Source organism: Rhynchophorus ferrugineus, unplaced genomic scaffold (assembly GCF_030347505.1).
Source record: "Rhynchophorus ferrugineus isolate W39M unplaced genomic scaffold, kcgeb_rfMv2 rfM3, whole genome shotgun sequence".
Taxonomy (NCBI): Eukaryota; Metazoa; Arthropoda; class Insecta; order Coleoptera; family Curculionidae; genus Rhynchophorus; species Rhynchophorus ferrugineus.
Genome location: NW_027472582.1, coordinates 23,770,040 through 23,795,108, shown reverse-complemented (window position 1 = coordinate 23,795,108; position 25,069 = coordinate 23,770,040). Strand labels below are relative to the sequence as shown.

At 29.7% G+C, this 25,069-nt stretch overlaps 5 protein-coding genes across 11 annotated transcripts in view; 3 read left to right on the top strand and 2 right to left on the bottom strand.

The window, feature by feature from the left end:
* Window positions 1-1,228: 1,228 nt before the first annotated feature.
* On the bottom strand, window positions 1,229-11,202 carry LOC143192858 (alpha-tocopherol transfer protein-like). Of its 3 annotated transcripts, none has more exons than XM_076398596.1 (5): window positions 11,044-11,202; window positions 9,795-10,086; window positions 5,222-5,405; window positions 1,609-1,785; window positions 1,229-1,473 (listed from the first exon to the last, which is right to left on the bottom strand). In XM_076398596.1, the coding sequence occupies exons 2-5, from the start codon at window positions 10,073-10,075 to the stop codon at window positions 1,270-1,272; spliced, it is 846 nt and encodes a 281-aa protein (XP_076254711.1). In that variant the 5' UTR covers window positions 10,076-10,086; window positions 11,044-11,202; the 3' UTR covers window positions 1,229-1,269. The 3 variants fall into 3 exon arrangements, with proteins under 3 accessions (XP_076254711.1, XP_076254713.1, XP_076254712.1); XM_076398598.1 differs by lacking the exon at window positions 11,044-11,202 and adding an exon at window positions 10,494-10,539; XM_076398597.1 differs by lacking the exon at window positions 11,044-11,202 and adding an exon at window positions 10,145-10,264.
* A 4,015-nt stretch (window positions 11,203-15,217) lies between these two features.
* wbl (endoplasmic reticulum protein 29-like protein wbl) lies at window positions 15,218-16,539 on the top strand. The gene is made up of 2 exons (XM_076398599.1): window positions 15,218-15,829; window positions 15,888-16,539. The coding sequence occupies exons 1-2, from the start codon at window positions 15,269-15,271 to the stop codon at window positions 16,080-16,082; spliced, it is 756 nt and encodes a 251-aa protein (XP_076254714.1). The 5' UTR covers window positions 15,218-15,268; the 3' UTR covers window positions 16,083-16,539.
* Window positions 16,540-17,210: 671 nt separating this feature from the next.
* Window positions 17,211-18,734, top strand: LOC143192860 (ran-specific GTPase-activating protein). The gene is made up of 4 exons (XM_076398600.1): window positions 17,211-17,371; window positions 17,579-17,782; window positions 17,845-18,079; window positions 18,224-18,734. The coding sequence occupies exons 1-4, from the start codon at window positions 17,357-17,359 to the stop codon at window positions 18,430-18,432; spliced, it is 663 nt and encodes a 220-aa protein (XP_076254715.1). The 5' UTR covers window positions 17,211-17,356; the 3' UTR covers window positions 18,433-18,734.
* A 181-nt stretch (window positions 18,735-18,915) lies between these two features.
* Window positions 18,916-25,069, bottom strand: part of LOC143192857 (alpha-tocopherol transfer protein) — a 44,362-nt gene continuing 38,208 nt past the window's right edge. For 2 of the 5 annotated variants that reach the window (XM_076398593.1, XM_076398595.1), the window contains exons 3-6: window positions 19,897-20,055; window positions 19,751-19,844; window positions 19,564-19,690; window positions 18,916-19,479 (exon numbers count right to left, since the gene is read on the bottom strand). In XM_076398593.1, the coding sequence (XP_076254708.1) occupies window positions 19,220-19,479; window positions 19,564-19,690; window positions 19,751-19,844; window positions 19,897-20,055 (640 nt within the window). In that variant the 3' untranslated portion in view covers window positions 18,916-19,219. The other 3 variants (XR_013004891.1, XR_013004892.1, XM_076398592.1) reach the window with 3 other exon arrangements.
* On the top strand, window positions 24,257-25,037 carry LOC143192666 (uncharacterized). The gene is made up of 3 exons (XM_076398142.1): window positions 24,257-24,537; window positions 24,658-24,957; window positions 24,999-25,037. Exons 1-3 carry the CDS (start codon window positions 24,373-24,375, stop codon window positions 25,035-25,037), a joined length of 504 nt encoding a protein of 167 aa, XP_076254257.1. The 5' UTR covers window positions 24,257-24,372.

Genomic DNA, 25,069 nt, shown 5'->3' with positions numbered 1-25,069 from the left:
CAACATCAACGACAAAAGCGCATATCCATGTCTCCAGGCTAATGCTTTGTATTCGATGGGATCAGCTTGATGTAGTATAAATACTATATGTACACATACTATCAATGGGGATCATTATCGACTACAATTGACGCGCTTGAGCCGAACGCTGGGCGAAAAACGGCCGTAATATGAGAAAAGTCACAACAGTGTTATTTTTCGGCATGATAACGCTCGAACACATGTTACAAATCCGGTGAAAACATTCTTGGAAACTATAAAATAGGAAATACTATCCCAAGCTGAATTCTACTTGTACCGATATGCGAGTCATGACCTATCTGAGCAGCGCTTCACTTGAAGATATCAAAAAATGGGTCGATTCGTGGATTTCCTGAAAGATAGGAAAAAACAGAGGCTATCGATGAACAATTGTACTAATTTTTCACAATAAAGTTTCAAATTTAACAACTTATTTAAAGCTAATTTATAATCCTGATAATATCTTAACAATGACTAACAAAATTAAATATCTGAAATACTAAAACGGCATTTTCATATCAAGGCAACCTAGGTCGGAGCTAGTTCGAAGTTAAGAGTTGGTTCATTCAGTAAAAAATCCAAACGTTTGACGTGATTAAGATCTATATACATAAATACACTATGTTAGTCAATATCAGTTTTTTAAATTTTATAAAATTTACTTAATCTGATCTCAAATAGTTAACGTAAACAGATAACATTTCACGTAACACATATGAATCAGTGTAAATTGTTATATCCATTTAAATAATTCTAGACGGTTCTACCGTTATATTCTGATAATCGCGCTTGCGATATCGCTTATATTTTTCAATTGATAACATCGACGGTCAATTACTCAATCGAGCCATTGTTAGGTGCCTTGAATTATATTGTTTAATTAGGCGTTGTTTCAAGTAAAATATAAAATGATATATAAAGAATCATAATTAAAGCATACAATCAGAAAAAAATTAATGTTCTTAAAACTTCTGTAAAAATATATTAATTTAAAATCTAATAATATTAACTTCAGTTTTTTACGACGATGCTTGATATTTTTAAATAATTAAAAATCATGGAAGCATAAAAACAGTATAAATCTCATTTAGTATATTTTATAATTATTTTAGTATTCTATACAAAAATAATGTAAAATTTTAATTATGTAGTAAAACTAGCATGACCGAATAATTAAGGAATGTCGAAATAGATAATACAAGAAGAATAATTAGTATTTGGTATTTATTTAACACTTAAATCATTCTATTAAATCCTATTTTCTTTATACATGTCTACTTGCTGCTCTAAAATTGCTAAATATTGCTGTAGATTTTGGCATAGCTCCAGCGATTTTTCATTGAGTTCTTCCATAGATGACATCTGACCACCTAAATCTGCAGGAAACAAATCAGCCGATATGTAATTTTCGAAAAAATTATCCAGGTCCATGTTAGGTGGATGTTTTATAATCTGAAAACGAATTTTGTAAAAGAGGAGATGTTTTCCTTTTTGCAATTTTCCAAATAATAATGACAACATAATTAATTTTTCTAATATTGAATGAATTAATAAAATTAAAGGGAATAAAGGTTTTAACACACTTACTATATCAAATAACTCTTTAGACATGAATGGTTTCATTATCAACATAGCCTTGTCAAATACATATGATGTGTTCAAAACATGAATCTCTTTCAGCTTCGTAGGTAGAGCTTCTTGAAGGTACTGGAAGAACTTCTTAACGATAGACACTTTCAATCTGGTTAAATGCATTAATCCTACCTAATAAACAAATAAATAAAATTATGAGTTATGTAAGTAGTGGTATACTAACTACAAGAAAATAACATATACAAAATGACTTATTTTATAAAACGACTTCTCTTGACTGTGAAACATACGTGATAACAGAAACTAAAACAAATAATTTAAAACCTTCTGCATTATTAAGCACATAAACTGAGCACCAAATGATGTAATTGAAATATCAAAGGTAATAGTTTATTTCTTTATTTTTCTCTTTCATTTCTCTTTCTCTTCAAATAATTTATAATTAATATATAGTTTATAGATATAATTCTGCATAATAATAAGAAAAAAATTACTATAGCCTGAATAAGAGTCCAAAATATCAAAAATGTATCATGAAGATCTGCAATAATTTTATTTGTCTGTTTTAATTTTATTTTTCAGTTAACAGTTTTTTTCATTCAAGAATTAAGAAAAAACTTTAAAAATTATTTATCAGATAATGTATATAAAATCCATCCTTTGTATATTCAAGTAAGTTGATTATGTCTCAAAGCATCATGCATTTCTAGTCATTATAAAAGTAATCCAATAGAGCAATATCTGGTAAATATAGCGAGTGACATAAAACGTTCGTTCGTTCAATAAAAACGCGATACTCTACAAGGTATTAATTTCGAATAATATATATCTCTGATGATCGAGAAGAAATAACTTTTTTGGTTAGTACTTATTTACGATACTTTTGACTATGGATAAATATTCAGGGGATAAACAAAATAATATGAACATCGTGCAATATGGTACATCTTGTTGCATATTGGCAACACTGCTTTCATGCAAATAATGTGACGTGTATGTATTGCTCAGTTTACATGTCCAATCTTGTGGGTTATATTTCAATGTATTATACACTTTGTTCTGCGATGATTAGAACAAGCAATCGGTGAAATGTGTCATCTCTCAGACTTTGAAAGAGGACAAATCGTTGGTGCTCAGTTAGCGGAAGCATCTGTGACGACAACAGCTGAATTATTCAATGTTTCACGAGTTGCAGAATCTTAAAACATCATCGGCGAAGAGGAATAGTTAACGAAACCCAAAGTTAACTGAGAGAGGCCGATGAACATTGAAAATGATTGTGGACAGACAACATAAAACTATCGCGGCAAAAGTAACTCAACTATCACTTGAATAATACTGCTTCCACATACACAGTACGGCAGCAGCTCCACAAAGCTAACATTCATGAAAGGGTGCAAAACCCCTTTATAACGGAAACCAATGTGGGACGCTTGTTTAGTTGTATTTATGTACAGAGAACCCCAAAAGAACTCTACGATCCGAACTGCTCGCTTGCTACAGTCAAACATGAATGAGCTTCCGTATGATCTGGGCGGCAATATAATGGTATTCAGCTCGTCTTCTCATTCACACGACTAACTGAATTACTATTAGAGCAAATAAGTCGACCTTCTGTATGATGAAGTTCTGACTATGACTTGCAGATCGCTGCTAATAGATTGCAGCCATATTACAAAGTGACAATGCACCCATGTATATGCCAAAAAAGTCTACTCTTAGTTGGAAAAGCATTAGAATACCATGAAACACCTTTCCTGGTCAGCATAATCAAGTTTTAGCGCAGAGATTGGGGAGTAGATTTCCATCTTCAAAATCATTGAAGCAATTTGCGGATGTTTTGGTAAAAGAATGACACAACATTTCATTGGAAAAATAAATGGTGTGAATATGTTAAGTTTTCATGTTATTTTGTACATCCCTATAGTATATTCAAAATAACACTGAATTCACGTCATCAAGATGTTTAATGTATTGCCTGCCGCAATTTGTAAATGTCATCATCAGACAATATTTTCCTTCTCATTTTATTCCAGTTAAAAAAGACACAATGGTGATACGTTCGAACATTTAACTGAATCAGCCTACAAAAGTCGTACGGTTATCAAACGTCTGCAAAATTTTCCAAAATATTAAACTACATGAATCCGGCAAACAATGTTTTAATGCTTTGCCTGTTTTGATAAATTTGAAGTTGCTGCTTATTATTACTCTGATTGAAAATTCCGAAGCCAGACAGAACAGATCGCGTCTCTAATCAGTTACTTCGAGCAGAAACGAGATAATGGAACTCTTGCCAATAACATTCGATAGAGAGGTAAGCAATGTAATAATATTTTTAATGTTAAATATTAAGTTGCTGCGGTTTTTATTAAAAATATTTTTAGTGTGTTGCAGCATTACTGAATATTAGTATGGACACAGTCACTGAAATATAAATATGAAAAAATTAAAATATAATCTTAGATTCACCAAAAATAAACCGTCCTCATACAAAGCGGCTAACGAATCAAAATCAGCTAGATGTTAGCTCTATCAAAGATGAAATATATGAAATGTATAAAAACAGTTTTTTCAATATAGAGAGAAATAATCACAAAAAATTGTTAGTCTGAAAAGTATCCATAGAAATCTTAGAGATATGCAGCTCTTTGAGAGGTGTAGAACATCCTTTCATACACTATTGGGTAATATGGCATTTAAAAGGAGTAAAGATAACCACCAAAGGGGTCTAATGCAACTTTCAGATATTACTTTTAAAACAATAAAATTTTAAAAAACATATAAGAAAATCTAGGAAAACTTATTATTTCAATTTATGGATTTAGATGAGACATTCATGTATTTAGATGATAACATTCATTAATAATTCATTGTAGATATATTATTCTTTGTGGTGGAAGCAGGAATGGTTAATAACACCTTCGATTTGGATGAACTTGACCAGACACGTTGAAGAAGAAATTTACAAATGATGGAATCAGGAACAAATGTTAGATAGATTGGAAATTAATATCTTAGTTATTCATTTAAATGAAACTTTCCGAATATGAGATTATGATTAAATGCTGACAATTTTCAAGACAGTGTGATGACAGTGGAAACACTTTTAGTTGTTATGAGTTTACAATTAATTTATTGAATTTATTGTATAGTGTATTGTATAGTGTGAAAGATTTGTGTGCATAGATAGGTGTGTAATTATTCAGAATATACATGAGCATTTAATTAAATTATTATTAAATGTGAGTTCACTGTTCGCTGAACGGACTGTACATATATTATTTTACCTCAGAATCCAAAATTAATTTACATTCCTAATGGTGCGTTATACTAGACTCAACAGGAATTTTGTGTTTGATATCAGAAATCAATATTTTAACACTACGTAATAATAAAAAAGTACACAATTATGGAAGCATCATAACTATATCTAAATATCCGTTTCTTAACCAGTTGCGATATATTAAATTTCCACTTCAACATCGGTACTGGTTTTATCGTATTTATGACATGATATAATAGTTTGTGATGCGAATTTACACCTAATATTTAAAATTTTAAAACTAAAATAAAATTGGGAAACCGAATATATTATTATACTTACACCCTTAATATTGATGATAACAATGAGGCCATTTGGTGGATCATTATAAAGCAGACAATCCAATAGCATATACAAATATTTTGCTTGCGCATCCACGTAAAAGTTTGAATATGATGTGTCTTTAAGCTGTCCTAACACAATCATATAATTATCTTTTGTTCGTTTGGGTATTATAGCTATCTGTCTGTAATAAAAATAAACCTTCATGTGAAATGGATTACAATCCAGAATCTGATATATATGAATATAACATTGAATTTGAATAATTGAATTGAATATTGAATGTAACATTTAAATATATTTGTTTAAAACAACAATATTGAAAAATTGACTTCGTAGCTTTATTAACGATATATATTTTACTATCAACTATTTTTCCTGTCTGCCTTCACAATTTATAACTAGATCTTTAAAATTAAAGTGCTTTATCTTATGACAATAATATTTTTTATGATTATCATTTTTGAGAGTATTTACTTTATAAAGTTGCTATAGTCTCTACTCTCAGAGACTTTTCAAATATTCATAGTTTATTAATATATCTATTCCACATCATTTAAAATCCATATATTACAACAGAATACGAGGGGGAATCAAATATAAACGGTAATTTTACTATTTAGCTTAGCACGTAATTCCATTCAAGAGGATTCGATGCTCAAACGTTCTTTGGTTTATGAAGAGGTGGAAACCGATGTGGGTAGCAGCTGTGCTCGGTTCTGTCCGAAGTACATTTATGAATGAGCATGAGGTACTTTCGTCTGTTGCACAACGCATCATCATAAAGTTCTTAACCAATGAAGACGTTAAACCATCGGAAATTTTTACTGGTTTGAAGGCACAGTTTGGGGATGCTACGCTGTTTCAGAATCAAGTGTATACGTGGGTTAGGGAATTCCGAAATGGACGAGAACGTGTCGAAAATGAAAGTGATGATCGATAACCACGAATTCTCACAAATGACAACATCCGTGCTGTTCGGAGCTTATTGAAGATGATCACCGGTTAAGGATTGAAGAATTCTCATCAGAATTTGGTATGAGCGATGGAAGTGTTCAATCCATCATAACTAATCAACTTAGCTTTAAAAAAACATACCGCAGTTTTGGCAAAGAATAAATTGGAAGAAATGAGTTGGCAGACCCTCGAGCACTATCGTTATAGCCCTGACTTGTCACCTAGTGATTATTTTTTGTTTGAGCCCTTGAATCAAAGAAAAGAAAGAAAAGTTTGATTTGGAAGAAACGAAGAATTAGAAGAGTATGTGCGCAATTGGCTGAGAAATCGTCCTCAAACTTTTTGTGAAGAAGGAATATTCAAGCTCCCAAATCGGTGGCACTGAAAAACGTTAAATGCTTAGTTTGTATATACCATTGACCAATATTTTACAAAATTACCATTTATATTTGATTCCTCTTCGTATATAACAAAAAAGCATTAAACCTGGATGATTCAATAAGTTTTTGTAAATTGTTCTTATACAAAAAATGGTATGTTTTTATTGTGATGATTGACCAGAGAATTACCAACTATATCCACACGGTTTCATTTATATGAACAACTGAATCATGACATTTTTATTTATTTAGAACAAAGAAAAATATATGTTGTAGCGGTGTTTAGATACTTAAACACTAAAACACTAAATAATATATGCCTTGGTCTCTGAAACAGTTTATTATAAATAAGTAAATGATTTTAATGTAATGTACCATTCAAAAAAAATAAGAATATCATCTGAGGCATTCAATATAAGTGAAAATACCTGAAATGAATTTCAAATTAATAGATGATTCCAAACAAATAATGAAATATGGTCTTGGTGATTAATGAATGAATGTGCCCGAAATAGCTAAAGTCATGGGTATATTTGAAATTACACTATTATCACATTACACTATTTTGAGGATACTTGAGGAGACCAAGGAATATTAAAATTGTATTTTGAAGGGGGAACAGACCTTGAGGAAAGTAAAAACGATAAAATGGATCAGTAAATGAATAACCAACATTGTCTCGGATGTCCGCAAAATTACTCCATAACCAGTAATCATAGTTACTTTATTATCTGAAAATGAACATTCAGTGGATTTGAAACTTCGGCAGCTAGATGAAATGAAGAAATGTCGTCCAAGTAGATGCCTATTTTGAGTACATACTAAAATCTTGTTTTTTCGATGGTTTAAAGTAACTACTGAGCTGATATGGCATGATAAGTTAAATAAACACTTGAAAAGCATGTGGAATTGAAAGTATTAAGAGCTTGCATGTATTTTGATCGTTTATTTATTTATTGAGAAACATTGGTATAGTATATATTAATTAAAATGTTTTTCATAATTTTTTAGAACTTTTTTCCATATTTCTGGGCAACATGGCAATGTCGTGTCAAAGAAACGATATTGAATTGACAGCGATCCAATCATCCATTTATTTTCGCGTTTCTTGCTTCTTTTTGCTCTTGCAACGTGTGGCCGTGCATTGTTAAACAATAAAATGACCTCGCGTTTGTTATTTGATATCGCTGGTATTTTTTTACAATAATACGTCGGTTAATTTGTTCAATTGGCTTCGACAGTCATAGGTTTTTAGCAGGTCGTAATACACTGCACCTTGCTGAGTTCACTATATGCACCAGGTCGTTTTTTGTCATTGATAAACTTGAACTTTAAATACTTTTCACAATTAGGATTTGATGGGCTTCGGCAGCAGATTTCTTAAAATCACAAAACAACAATAATAAAAATCAAAATTGCAAATTTCAGCGTCCCATGATATATTTTTTGTATATTGAATAACTCATTAATACTAAATGGAAAATTGTTATTTTATATAGAAAATTGTTCAAACCTTCGAATTTAATAGTTAGATTAGGTTGTTTACATTGATACTCACATTTTCATCAATAAATATATCTGATGAAAATACAGACAAGTACATGAAAATAATAAAAATTTTAAAAAATTCAAAAACATGTCATTATCTTTTATAACAGTAACGAATCCAGATGGGCAGATAAGGGTCTATTTTCAACAACAGTATAGTTACAAATTCGACGTCGTTTTTGTATTTCATATTTTATAAGAGCATTATGAAATAATGATTAAATTTAAAATATACTCTTTCGAGTACAGCTTTAAAAAGAACTAAAATGATGTTAACCATCGTTTTATCACTATTAGTGCGAGTAGGCCTATTACTATAATCCTGAGTCAAAATAAGAGGTTAAAGAGTAATGATATAAGCCTGACTTTTGGATTAGTGTAATGTAGTGTAATCCTTTTGACTAATTGGATGAATAATAACAGCTATTAGTGAAAAAATACTACTACCACCTTTAAACTAAAAATTGTCTAAAGATCTAGCCTTAATCGCCAGATTTAGCTCGCTTTTATTTTTGTCACACAATCAGAATATTTCATAGAAAAAGGCTTTTATTAAATTAAGAGGTAATATTAGCCATAGAAAAGGAGATTCGCCAGAATGTATGCATTGAAGTAAAACCAAATTACATTGAAAAATAAAGACATTTATTCAACTATATGTGTTTTTCATTTCCGATTTCGGGATGTTAATCGTTTAATTCGCTGACATATTGAACAATCTAATATATTATGCGAATCTAACAATTAATTAATTCGCCATATGTATACGATAATTTTTAGCATTTGATACAATTAACTATATTATGAGAAGAGTCTAAGAAGAGTTAAAACTGAACAATGAAATTAAAATACAATAGTTCACTTGTCTGCCCCCGGCCCCTATATATCAACACCGTACTTTTGTATAGTCGCGAAATAATGACAAAGAATTTTATTGCAAAACCTGGACAAAATCCAATCCTGATCCAATGGTCCTATGAATGGCCGTTTACATTGCTTCCCATAAATGGCCGGGTTTATATATGGAGACGCTCAAAAGAAGCCTACGATCCGGACTACTTGCTTCCTGCAGTCAAACATCGTCTCATTGTGATTTGGGCTGTAATATCGTGGTTTTCAATTGATCTTCTTATTCACATAACTGGCCGAATTACTGCACATGATTGATATTCTCGATGATGATGTTCTTACTTTGACTAGCATACACTCCAAATACAATAAGGCCCATACACAAAACTACAAATGTTCACTCTTGATTTGAGGTTAATATCATCAAACATCTTCTGGCCAGCATAATCACCAGACCTCGACATAATTGAACCGTTATGAAGAGTTTTAGTGCAGAGAGCGAGGAAGAGATCTCCATATCCAACATTATTGAAGCAATTGGTGGATGTTTTGGTACAAGAATGGAACAACATTCAGACACTCTACGAATCTATTTCGCAAAGAATTGCAGCTTTTTTAAAAGCAAATGACGACTCAACACCTTATTAATAAATAAATGTTATGTATATATCAGGTGTTCATATTATTTTGTTCATATTGCCTGTACAATTACTGAACAAAAAAGACTATATACTTTAAAATTGTTTTGCATAAAACTTTGATTGACTTAATAAAATTTGAAAATGTTAATTTTTTAATGATATCCAAAGGTTAGAAATCGTTAACGATACAATACTTACGATACTTTATGAACCAATTTTAAATCCTCTCTAGTAATTGATCTGTCGCTAAATAATTCCGGGCCTAATGCTCTATGTTTGAAGTACGCTATAATACAGTTTTTAGTGGCTTCAATATCATTATTGCATGCGATTAGATAGATTCCTAATTGTTCGTCTTGCATTTCCGGTAGGGCCGGCATCTGCTTCAACCATTCCTTCAACCCTTCGACGTTATATTTGGTAGTGCGGCCAGATTTTATTAAATCCTCAATTTTGAAGTTAAAAGGTATGTTGATCATAATGCAATATCCTAAAAATATATATTTTTAACATTACAACAGAAACCACTTCCTGTTTTCATCGATTACAAATGAAAATGGAATTAGACATGAAAAATCGGGAGAGAAGTTTCTTCTCTAATTGTCCGTTCCAATTATCAAACTTAAAGGATCCAATTAATCACAGCACTGATAGAGATGAAACTGAGGCTAAAATGATTTAATCAAAAATAAAGTTACTGCTCCACTGTTGTTAGGAAGTTCGCGGAAGTATTGAATCATTTCAAGTTTTGTGTAAAAAAAGCAAAATTTCATTAGTTACATGCAAATATCAATTAAAAGAATATTTTTTTCCTGGTGACTGTTTTATATTTCCATATACTTAATATGTAATAGTTTTTTATTATTGAATTATCTGTGAACTAATACGGCTACTAACTTTCATTAGATGCAACTTTAATGTTTTTATAACATATAAGACAACTTTGTATCAAAAATTCTAATCGGTGTAATCAACCGTTACTTATATTGAAACAAATTTTAATTTTAATTAGGTTAGTTCTACTAAAATAAATTACGTTAATTATCTATCATTATCTATGGCAATACACAAAACCATACTTTAAGAACGACTGTAACAATTGTTTACAACATGCGCTTACCTTAAATTTGCAATTAAGTATATTTCTACAGAGCATAAAGGTACAAAGTACATAGAAAAATAATTATTAAAGGAATTTAGGACTCGTAAAGCTACATATTTTTCAGCAAAAAATTAATAAGCAATGCATTCTTCCAAACCTAAATCTAATATATTTAACAATGTAACGTACAATTCATCTCATATTATTTATATTTTTATAATTTTATTCGTTTCGTTTATATCTTCCTCTATTTTTGTTTTAATATATTCGTTAAACTAACATTGAAGCATTTCTAATAAATAAAACTGTAAAAAATGTAAAAAAGTCGTAACAAATAATACTTACGAGGTTCCTTTCACCACTAAGTAAAACTGACACCAAATTAAATACAGTAGGCCCTCAACTACCATTAACTATACACACATCTATAATATCCTTAATAATTTTATAAAGGTATAGTTTATGTGTTGAAATGCACCAAAATGATTTGTTTAGGTCTGGTTTATTCATTACGTACACAACCAGTAGTTTTTAAAAAGTACCATAACATACGTTAAAAACTAAACAATACAAAATTACGAACAATTATTAAAGACTGAAACATAATTTACAGGTTCAATTATCTATGTGTTACATGTCTTGGTACACAAAACTATACTTTACGAACCAATTAAAACAATTATATACAACATACGCTAACCTTAAATTTATAATTAAGTAATTTTTAGTAGTAAATAAAAAAATAAACGATCAGAAATTATTACCTTAGAATTTTAATATTAAAATAGAAAAACGGTTTTATTTACCATTATAATAACCGGAAAAATTATGTTAACTGTTTTTATCTACATGTTTCTGGTAGTAAAACAGTTTCAAAGTCGCGAAATGCGAATTGCCGTCGGGAAATGAAAGGAAAAAATCATTTAACTATTAAAGCAAGGTTAGGGCAAGTTGAAATATTAGATTTATAATTTTATAGAGAACCCCTATTTCGATATTTAAAAAAGGCAAATATACGTTTAAACTTATAAAACTTATAAACTATTATGAATTTCTTTATAGAATAGCTAACTAGTTTTTTTTTATTTGCATTTAATTCATACGTGTTTTTGTTATATTTTAGAGTCTCATTTTTACCAACTGGGGTTGGTTTTTTGGACTAGAGTTACTTGTTAATGTGGGATCCGAACAACGGATCTCAGCATAAGTTTACCAACTAGCAGCGTTTGGAACTATCGACTAAAAACAGTCGATAGTCAAAAAATAGCGACTGATAATAGTAATTACTATTTTCAGTCAAATTCACGGTTCGACAGTTTTTTCCATTCGTGATGTCAAACGAAGATGTAGGAATTCTTGTCTGTATAAATTGTGAGACAGGAAAGGACGGAGATAATTACTTGAAGCAGTTATATTTTCCCAGATTTATTTGCCAGTTTATTTGCCCAGATTTTGAAAATACTCGTTCCGAGGGGACAGATGTTGCGGGCATAGAGGAATATTTTACATGTAACTGATATAATTCAGGTAATGTCATTTTATGAGCTTGTCAAAAATTCAGTGGGTTTTCTAAACGCCCAATAAATAACATTTCCAAATCCTGCTTAATCTGTAAAGTTGCTGCAGTACTTGGACTAATTACTTCCTTCATTCTAGCTATTTTTTTATCAAAACATCTCCAGATGTCAATACATTCTTGATCAATAGTTTTGTCTTGAATTTCGAGTTGTGGAACTATATTTGTATTTTTTGAAGTTAGAATGGAAGATACCTCTTTTGTGATAACTTTTTGTATCGCCTCAGAATTATTTGCAATACCAAATCCTACTTTTTTAAATCTAGGATCTAAAAATGCCAGTCTTTTATTGATGGCATCTAATAAACAATTTTGTAATTTTTTCCGCATTCACTTGTTAAAATCCTGGATTTGATGGAATGTTGCGATCCTCTTATTAACGGTATAATTACAGACATCGTGGGATATTTTTCACCAGATAACTCGGTGGTCATTATTTCAATGGGCTTTAAAAGTTGAACACATTCTGTTAAGATAGTCCATTCGTCAACAAACAAAAATTGTGGTGCTCTTCTTAATAGCCATCAAAATAAATTGTTGAATATTAAAGTAGAGTTTTCCTATCAGAAAATGTATTTATTACATTCATGTAATATACTTTATTCGCTTCTTTACCGTTAATATTTTTAAACGACATTTAACAACTGCTATTGCAAAAACTCCTTAAAATCTTTTGGAATCCATCCAATTTCTGAAACCTTTGGAACCTAATTTTAGTTGGCTTGGAAAAAAATCATGAAAGTTAATTAAAAAAGTATTACCTATTATATCAGCCCAAAGTATTACCTATTATGCCAGTCAAAAGTATCTTACTATTTATCATTTACAATTTAATTTTTTTGCTCTCGAAAACTAGCGTTCCAAAATGCTGCTATATTAATTTACAATATATAGTTATACACAAGCAAACTACAAAAAAACATAAAACCACATATATTACATATAAATCTATATAAGCATAAATTCGGCGCGTTACTTTCAAGGCCGCGCCTAGTAGGACACAACCACATTGTAAAATATCAGTCGAATGAACCGAAAATAGTAACTAAAAATAAACGACTGAAACAGTCGATAGTAAAAAGTAATCAAATACTAAACAGTCGATAATCGATTTCAGTCGATTGTTCCCAACACTACCAACTAGTGAGTGACAAACGTGGGGGTCACCCCACAAATACAAAAAATCCTGTCATAGATAACCCCTTAATAAAGAGCGCTCTGATCAATTAGACACATTTAAAACGAATGAAACCCCACACCTATTGATTTCATTAACGCGTTTGAGCTGATCAGTCGTTACATAAGTGATAAAGAATTCACCAAACATTACCTCTTTCTATTATCACTTGTACCTATTCGTGCTACAAATATTCTCAGAAAGACGCAACATAATAAAGAACATTAGGGCAGGGAATTAATTTTTATTAAAGCTATTGGCTGTCATTTCAATATTACGAGTGTGCACTGTTGTTCCAATTGGTCATCTATAATTTATTTATATAGTTGACATATTATGTTATTTAACACGTACAAAGATAAACGGTTAAAATTGCCATTTGAGCAGTCTTCCTTGATCTCTTCGGAAATGTCTCGGGAAGCGGCTTATTTATACATTGCAGTTGCTTAGGTTTCATCAAATTAAAAATGGTAATTTTATGTCAATTATCAACATTAAATGTCGAAATAAAACTGGTTTAGCCGTTGTAAAGCATTTTCATGGGCTGGGATAAATCCTAATAAAAATCATCCCAATTTATAAAATCATTTTAAAACTAGACAATATTTTCCTTCTCATTTTATGCTAGTTAAAAAGAGACACAATGCTGTTTGATATTTTAGGGCATGTAACCGAATCAGCTTACAAAATTCGCCTGGTTATCAAAAGTATGCAAATTTATTCCAAACATTAGTGATAATAATTACAGGTTATAAACTAGCAAATGTTGTTTTGGCGCTTTACTTGTTTTAATAAATTTCAAATAGCTGCTTTTATTACTCTGATTGAAAATGTTGACGCTATAGATAGTCAGGGTCAGAAACACATTGCATCCCTAATCAATTACCTCAAACAGGAACGAGATAATATATCCATTAGATGTACTATAATATTAAGACAACTTATATTAGGTAACACTATTTTTGTTTCATTATTTTATTTAGATTAGAATTTTATTATATATCACAACCAAAATGAACTGAAACTCAAAGTTGACGAGGCAACATTGCGATGTTTTGACGTCATAAACTTAGATGACGTGAATTTACTGTCTTATTGAACGAACTATATACTATGAGTATCCAAACAGATAAATTCATGGGCTAGTCTTGGGTAACCATCGACTTAATAATGCAAACAAAATATCTATAATTGCATTATTTTGCATTTAATGATTTAATCAACAAATAGTGGTGTACTACTAACGACTTTCATATCAAAAATTTAAATTACCTCAAATACCAAATAGGTATAGGACAGAAGTTCTAACATTAAGCTCTGGTAATGATAATATAGTAAAAAATAGTATGCTGAAAACAAATTATAAGTAGTAGCCACATTTCAGAATTAAATTCGAGTGTTTGTGTAGACTAAATATGCCTATTCCTATTGCAAAAAGTACTAGAATAAATATTTGCAATCATATTTAGTCATTTGTATTAAATCATTCAACATATTTATAAAATAAACATTAAACTTTGATGTGTTAAAAAATCTATTAATATTTTTCAAACCATAACGAAGATTTTCAAAAATCCTTCTAATTTAATGTTTATTTAAAATCTTTATTATATATTTTTTCACTATACAAGTATTTTTATTGAGTCTTATTTCTATCAATTTAGAAAAACAAGGAATGTCCCCAGAATTTGAATGTTACCTAGCAACAACCAATCGGCAACAGCCGTGTGGGCCTGACAACTGACGTGGTGATATGTCAATAGATTAGTTCATCGCATTTAAGAGCGTTTCAGGTGCTGTACGGGTAGTGTTTTTCTATGCGTACTGTTAAAGCCGCGTTCAAAATGTATTTGTTATTATTTACAATTGTGAGTTTATTTAGTAGCATTTTATGCAACGTTCCCGGCTCGATATCACTTGATGAGTATAGTTTTGATAAAATTGTGCCTCGTTTCGATACAGTTTTAGTAAAATTTGATGCATCTTATCCTTACGGAGATAAACACGAAGCTTTTAGTATTATCGCTAAAGAATTAAAAACATCAAATGACATACTTTTTGCCGAAGTGGGTATAAAAGATTGGGGAGACCTTGAAAATCAAAAATTAGCTGAACGTTTTGGGATTAAAAATAAACAACAGTGGCCAGCTTTGAGATTATTTGTTAAAGGAGAAGATGAGCCTTTTAATTTCAATTCTGATCGTTTGTGGTCAGCGGACGAAATTAAAAAATTTATCAGGGAACATAGTAATATTTATCTGGGATTAGAAGGGTGTATTGAGCAGTTTGATAAATTGGCATCTGAGTTTTCTGCTGTTAGTGATAAAAATAGTATTATTAAAAAAGCTGAAAAAGCAGCAGATTTAATTAAAAACGAGGTAAATATACTAACACCATATTTATTTTGTAATATTATAAATCATTTTTTATTTTTAGGCTGATAAGAAGTCTGCAGAGTTTTATATTAAATACATGTATAAGATTCTTGAAAAGGAGTCATTTGTTGAGGATGAAAAAAGAAGGCTGAAGAAAATTATTACTGAAGGCAAGGTTAAAGCTGAAAAGAAAAAAATACTTCAGATAAGATCCAATATACTATCATCATTTAATCCAATGAAGGCGGAACTTTGATACTACGCTTTAGTTAAACAAATTTTATTTGTTTTGGGTGTAATAAATTTTGTCTTATTTGCAGGGTATTTCTTGTATGTACGTGATCACAATATTTTAGTCAGTATACATTTACCTTTTATTTTTTTGTGATCTGTAAACTATGGGTTGCTAAATACAATTGGTAAATTAAGCAGCATATAGTAAATAAATACTATAAATATTTGTATATATAACATATTTAATCTATGACTGATTTTTAAATAGCATGATTTTTCAGGCTTTCTATTTTGAATCATTTCTGATAAAGACAAATGTTATTGACTTATTAGATATTTAAATTATTTTACAAAAAAAATTGTTACTGAACTTTTTAATTCCTAGATATTTATTTTGTATATAAAATTATATTTATTTTGCCTTTTTTAAGGCAACATTGTTTCATAATGTTTTGTAGTATAAACATTTCATTTAGTAATCCAACTTTTATTTCATCCTTAAACAAGATATTATTTAGGAACTTAATTTTCTAGTTTAAGTTGGAAACGAATTTTAAATATGTATACAATTTTAATCATCATTTATAATTTTCAACTATCTATATGTTGGGAAATACATGCTTTTGTATATATTTATCCTGCATTAGTCTTGCTTGTGTATTTTACATGTATATGCATTGCATATATAAATATATACAACAGAACAATAATAATAAATTAGAATTGTACTAAGCGTATCAAATATAAAATGTAATTAAAAAGTCTATCTATTATATATTATCTATTAACTACAGTTTATACAAATAATTATGGAATAGTTTCCTATAAATAACTTTTATGAAAAATAGCCAATAGCAAAATATCCCATAATATATCATCCATTACTGTAATCAAAAATATTCTCTTTGATTATAAAGTAATCTAATTTTTTATATTGGTTTTTAAGAAGTATAAGAAGTTGCATAACAATTTAAAAATATATATATATATTTTTACAAAAAATGCCTAATGTGTAATAATTATATATATATATATATATATATATATATATATATATATATATATATATATTTAAGATGTACATTAAAACACTAATGTAGTAATGTAATATAATTAATGGTAAAAATTAAAACTTCATGTTAGTTTCTTTCTGCATTTTCATTGGCTGCAAGGATTTGAAGTTTGACATTTTGACAAATATTCAACGAATTTTTGGGTAAACTAGTTACTGTTTTTACTTGTTGTACGTCTTATGTACATTCGTAACCAAACTAATTTTAAATAACATAAAATATCATGAGTGATACTACTGTAAGTATATATGATTTTAATGTTTTAAGTAATAGCCGCATAAGTTTTACAACCTCACTTTCCAATATTATCCCTTTTTGTAAATTTGGAATATTCCTTGAATTTTGAGAAAGGTTGTGAAAGTTGTTATTTTTATTATTCTTTCTAGAATTCTATATTATTGTTATTATACTACTAAAGTTGTTTTTATATATCGTTTTGTTATAGCACAATATCCCAGAAACTCCAGAAAGAGAACAAAGAAACTCTGAATCCTCTGATACAGAGCATGAACATGATCCTCAATTTGTACCTATTATAATTTTACCAGAAATTCATATTTCAGCCAATGAAGAAAATGAAAATGAGTTTCTTAAAATACGTGCTAAATTATATCGATTTGACAACAAAACTGATCCTCCAGAATGGAAGGTTAGTTAACATACTGTTTATAATTATTACTTTTATATATTATTACTTTTTAATAATTTTAGGAAAGAGGCACTGGAGAATTGAAAATTCTTCAACATAAAGAGAGAAATAGCTTCAGAATAGTTATGAGAAGAGATAAAACTCTAAAAGTGTGTGCTAATCATTTCATTTTACCCTGGATGGATTTGAAACCAAGCCAAACAAATGAAAAGGCTTTTATTTATACAGTGTTGGCTGATTTTGCAGATGAAGAAACAAAATCAGAATGTCTCGCTGTAAAGTTTGCAACAGTGGAAAGTAAGTACTTACTAATTTTAAATATTTAGTTTAATGTCTTCTAAATTCTCTTTAACTTATTAGAAATAAAAATGTATACTTACGCTTTATCCTTTTAATATTTTTTAAAATAAGTCTTATTTATTATATTGTATTTTCTTTTAGATGCTAACATATTTAAAACAAAATTTGAGAAAGCGAAAGAGATTTTGAAAAGTGTTGATAATAGTGATGTTACCAACGGTGAAGATAATTTAAAACACGAAGCACTAGACGATAATACAGAAAATAATGATGTGATTACGAAATTATCAAAATTAGATGTTAAAGAAGAAACATCTAAAATTGAAAAAGAACAAGATACTAAAGAGTAGCTAGCATTTTATATTGCCATTTTTTGTTTCTAATAAAATACTTAAGAATACTTAACAGTTAATGTGTATAGAACTTTGGATTTATTTAACATGACAAAACTGATGAAAATATAGATTATATAGATTTCACCATTGTTCTTACACTTGTGTATATGTAAGGATATGTAAAAAATTACCATGTTTTGTCAAATTTACCCTTTAAAAATGAGAGATTTTTACATTCCTAGTACATATTTTTTTATGAAACATTTTATGATATTAATTACATATGATTTTAAATTAAAGTTGACTATATACTTTTATTTATGTTTTTTATATCTTCCCACCAGACAATTATTTTAACTAATTATATTTCTTTTTCCTAATGACTACAATGTTTGTAGTTATAAATGGTAATGCTTAATGTAATCAAAATCAATCAAATGAGTAATTTCTAATAATTAATTTTGATTATGCAACAGCAATTGTGTGAAATAAATTCAGTTATTAATTAAATATTTATTAGAAATATTCAGTATGTACAAATGTATTCTTGATAGAAAGTACAACTTTAATATTATTTTATATGGAGAAGTGACTAAAAGATTTTTACATAGTAAAAATATTTCGCTAATATTTTTCAATTCTAGAAACACCATGAAATTTTACTTTTGTTAAATATTTTTTATATATAAATTATAATTATATAAAGAAGATCAATTAAGACATAATTTAATATTTCAACTATACCATAGTATACACCAATAATTCCAAAACTAGATCTAAAAAATGTTAAATAACAATTATACTAATCTATCTGAAGATTTTTCAATATGTTTTTTTCATCTATTTCTGCTTGTTGTGCACTTTTGCCACTAAAGATTCCCCACCATCCTGTTTTCTTAGCCCTCTTTGACTCATCAGCCTTTAAGACAGCAGATTCAATAAGCCAGTCTTTATATTTATGTAATAATGACTTGGTTTCTCGATCTAAATCTTCAACTGTTGGTGCTTCACCACCATAGTCCATAGGTAAAAGTTCAATAGGGAATTTATCTGGTATACTACCTGAAGTGGATATTATTAAATATGTAGGTCTGTTTATAATGTAACATTAATTTATTCGATAAATTACGTATATGCATATTATACCTTTGTGGAATTTTACCATGCTTAATAATTCTGATCTTACTAATGGTACCACTAATCTCATAACATGATGTATCCAAGTTGCAGTATTCAAAACATGTACTCCCTTAATTCTGGCAGGATGAGCATCCTACGAATCAAATAGGGGGTTAATATAAAAGGCGAGATGAGTTAAATCCATTTAACTTACTTGAATATACCACAAAAAGCATTTGAGAGCAGGTAAACTAACACGGGCTAAATGTCCTAGACACACATCTTTCATATCAAATATGACGATATATCTAAAACCATAAACTATAAGGAAAAAAATAAATTGTTTGTAAAATAGCATACCCTTCTTGCAAGCCATCTTCTGAAAGGACGCAATCATTGTACATACAAAAACCTTTAACTACATCATTAAAGTTCATTTTAGTGGGGTCTGGGTCTCTAACAGCATACATCAATACTCTATATCCTTCTGGTGTGGTTTTGGGAAGCCTCAATAGATATCTGAAAGTAAGTGACTTTTTAAATCAAACTAGTTAAATTAAAGGAAATATTAAGTTTACACACCTTTGGAATTTTCTTTTACATCATTTTGTTTTAATATGTTTTTCTTATTCAGTTATAGACATTTTTAATATGTTGCTAATTATATGGACTTATGATATCCTAGAATTATTATTAGAGCTTATTGCATAATAATTAAATAAATATAACTATATGAACAATAATGTCGTACATAATTTCGAAAAATTGGAAGGTGTTACAGTGTTTTATTAGTAAAATACTTAAGTATTTAATGAAAAGAAAATAAATTTTTGTGTTTGTTTTAACATTGTTATCAATAGAAACTTATTTCATGATTAATTAAAGCTACAAGATGAAATTTATACAATCACGATATTACCTAACCGTTGATAATTTTCAACATTTGACTTTTTCGCGCATTCGACAATATGTGAAATTGGTTTATGCAAACATTCTGCGATGTTTCTTTCAATAACACTTGCCCTACGAGTTTCCTGAATAACATCGGGATTATTTCCTTCAACTTCAAGCGCTTCACCAAATGCTTCATCCCAAAATGGAGTACCAATTCGAAATTTTTCTTTTAAATTTTGATTAATTTTACTTCTGTGTTTGGATACAATCTTGTAAGTATAACTCTGACGGTTTGATTTTTTTACATTTTTATCAGGGATAATTGTACGTTTTACTTCAATTTTTAAGTTTTGTCCAGAAACATTTTGTGTTTTTTCTTTTGGTTTCTCTACAAATATAATTTATATGTATTACCACTTTAATGTAGTATTAATATCCTTGATTAAAATTAAGTCAATAATTAAGATTAGCATTTGCCGAATGAATCATCATTATAGTAAGGAATATATTCTTACAGCGTTTAATTTAGTAAGTTGCAATATCTATGAAAAAATTACATTAAATAAAAAACAAAAAATATTAATGTAATAATAAATAAAACACTATTTTCCTGATGATTGATATAATAAGTCAAGAATAAACACAGCCTTATTTAATAAGAACCTTTCTACACAATGAATGGTTTAACAAAAATTATTTGATTTGAGTCAAAAACTTCTGAGAACTGCTGATTTCTTTCTTTTTGTAGACGATTTCATAATACTTATAATATAATATAGGAATGACGTTGTTAATAACAGAACAAAGTGGAGTAGTCCTACACTTAATCTCGTTATATGACACATTGAAATCAGAAACAAATTTTCAATACCTAAAATATTTTATAGTAGTATTGATATAGGTGATTGTTAGGATAAATATGTAAGTTATACGGTATTCGCTACTATAGATATGATTTGATCTAATTTTAGAATAGAAATATTCAGTCACTTAGTAACTTCAACATAATGGATAAAATAACTTAATAAATCATGTTACCTATTTTCAGTTTTTTGTATAGCGGCATCAATTGCAATTCGCGTTCACGGCATTTGTTTTTCGATTCCTGTTTAACGTTGATTTCACTGTCCATTATATCCATGTCCAAAATCAACTGCTTTTTCTTTTGCGTTTCTTGTACCAGCTGCAATAAGCTGTTGTTTGAGTGGCTGGTTTGTTCTGCCTTCACTACATTAATTCTAGGTTTTCCATCTTCATTATCGGAGAAGGTTGATTGAGTTTTAGACGATCTGCATTTAACCGGTTCAACCAAGAGTAATTCCGAGTAGCTCTTCAAATTCATTTTCTTTTTGGGGCATAGTTTAACCGATGGTGGTTTATGAGATATTGAACTGGCCAAACGAGTGGATGATGGACCAGCTGTAACAACACTTGGTGATTTGTGAACTCGGTGAAACTGCTTCCTGGTTGTTCCAGAATAAGACTTTAAAGACGCATCAACATTTGCATTTTCGTTTGTTGATCGGAGCGTTTGATTTGAGCCGATTTTCGTCTTGTATCGGTTCCTATATAAGTCACTTCTTTGAAGAATTTGTGCGTACATTGGTTCGGGTTCTTCTTCATAATACATTTCCTTCGCCGGATCTGGAAGATCTTCATTTTCGGCGTCGTTAATATTGTAAGAATCTAGAAAGATACGGTATAACTCAGACTAATGGACTATGGTATTTAGATAATGGCACCTTTAACAATATGTTCCAGTCTGGGGCGTTGCCTATTTCGCAGTTTTTTCAGGAATATCGGCATAATTGTTGTGCGGTGAGTTATTTTCTTTGCTGGTGCTGTCTTTACGACAGTGGTTCTGTTGGTTTCTGGTTGATACACCTCGTTCCTAGATTTTGTCATTAACATTTGTTCTATAATGGTGCCCTTTTTAACTCGCCGTTTACGGGGTCTGTCGTCTTTGTTATGGTCTTGACTCGACTTTTCATTGATTACTGTTTTGGCCGCTTGATATGAAGGCTGCGCACAGCTGAGGACATGCTGGTATTCCACGTTAGCTGCCTTGGCTCCTTGGATTGATAATAATTGTTTTGTTTTTGACGTATTCATTTTTGAAATAATTAAAAGATGATATTATCTTACCAGCCAACGAATTCCTAGTTAATATTTTACTTTGCATCTCCAGAAATTCAGTCACTCGTTTTTTATACTCATCAGAATCAAAGAATTGACACAGCATATGTGCATCACGTTCCTTCACGGCTTGTCTCAGTTTTTCTGGGTGGACAGCAAAATGTGACATATATCTGAGAAAGTCGTTCACTTTCGTTTGCTCATGTTTTTCTAACGAACTATATTTTCGAAGTTTCTATAATTTTATTGATTGCTATTAACACCAAGTGTAGAGATTAATAATTTTTCTTCAAGAAAGATGAAAAGTAATTTAATTGAGGCATGCACAATTACGACATAATTAATATAATTATAATTAGAGGGTGGATTAATTTTTAACGATCTTGGCAACTAACAGGGTAGCTTATACTAATTTTTAAAGTTTAAAATCCGTTTTTTTTTAATTTTCAGGCAGTCAATAAAAATACAGATATTTTTTTCCCAAAAATATTTCCACTGTAAAAACGGCAACGATTTTAAAAATGTGTTTTTAAATTTCTATTAAGTCAGTTGTGTCGTAACCTAAATAGAAATAACAACACGAACCAAATTTTGAGTTAAATCGGAATAATATTTCAAATATACACCAACCCACGAAACTTATTATTGCACTCATAGTGAAACTTCTATGGTACATTTAATTATGATGAACCCATATTAAACCCAATTTTCCAACCAGAATCAGTTGCAACTAATAAAATTGTACTATAACAATTTACGACTCATGTGGTTTAGTCAAAATAAGCGAGACACATGTTATATTCTTTATACTTACTGAACATGATCTTATGTTTTTAACCAAGAAATACATTGCACGAAAATTTTGAAATTTACTTTAAAATGGTATGTATCACAATAATTTCAAATTAACTATAAAAATGTCTAGACATTTTGACAGATGGCGGATAATCAACAAAGAAATATGTCATTTCTGGTTGGTACAACTCTTACATAATAAGTAAAGAGTAGTTTTATTTTATTCAATTTAACCTCCCTATAATATATCCCATACTTGTGGTAATCCAATGTATGGATGTATTGCACTAGTGATTAAAAAAATTATAGAATTCTTTACTATAATTTTTTTTTGATATTTTACCGCATATTTCTACACTATATAAAAATCGCTACCAATTATCTAAAATATAATCTACAACTTGTAACTTAAAATCGATCTGTATGGTTTATTATAGTATGTCTCAACAAGTAAATTAAAGTTAAGTAAAGTTAATATATATTTTAAAGTCTCCTTTTTATCAACGAGAGTTTATTTGGACTGGGCCTACAGAGAAACTTAGAAAAAACTTAGAAATCAGCCTGGTTACTGGTGCGACTGGGATCATTTTCCTTGTCGGATTTTGCATTCTTGTCTAGGACAATCCTAAAAATTAAACACTCACAAACATAAATTTACAATCATGCCCCAGCAGGATTCGAATCCGCGACTATCGCAACAGTAGGAGGACCGTACCAATGTACAGTTAGAAAATAAGATATCAGTTGTCAGATTAGATATGGTTTTTTGATGTTAAGTAATATTTAAAAAAATTATAAATTATATAATAAAATATTTTATTAAAATTCTATTTTTAATTTCCCGCTGCAAAATAAATAATATATTTGAATCCTATTTTTGAATTATCTCATATAGTAAATCAATCCGCTTGGCGTGCCCTGAGGCCGTTTGGACGAACAAAACTTTACAATTTTATACATGGGAGATAGCATCTTAAGTCTTCTCTATTCTGTGAAAGAATTATTTAGTTGATGTGCACTATGACAACTCTAATATTTATCGTTATAAAGCTTGTGGCACCAACAATCATTTCATACTGTCAGCCTTATCGTCAAAATTCTGTGTTTCTTTTTCATGTGACAAAATTCGCTGTGATGAGCTCATTAATCAGAAATGTTAAAAACCTCAATATTCCCGTAAGTCTGTTGACATTTGCAAACATATTCTTCTTGAATTGTTGATTTCCATAAGTTCATTCTGATCTATTAACCTGTAAAAAATATCCAGACATAATGTAACATGTGCCTCATTTACAGGTCATCAATTGCATCTCGAAAAAAGTCACGCCCTCTCTTTCATCCATTGAATATGCTAATATCAATCCATTGGAGACCGAAAGAACAAAATCAGATTGTACTTCGCGATCTAAATCCTTACCACCCATCCCAATTTCTTTCAACGATTCACCGTACAAGCCTCATACAGCTCAAGATGTCTTGATGGGATGCGGATCAGCTATACGAAACCTGATAGTGAGCCCACACTTAGTGCCTCCTACATTCAAAATAATGGCGAAGCGATGGTTTTCCCAAAAGAGTAAATCCAAAGGCAAAGGAGTTTGTAGTGATTATCATATTAACAAAAAGAAACGCCGTAGCGTAATTCGAGATGCTGTCAATACCGTACCTTCTCTTAAACCACATCAAGATAATAAGAAAGAAAAAGCAA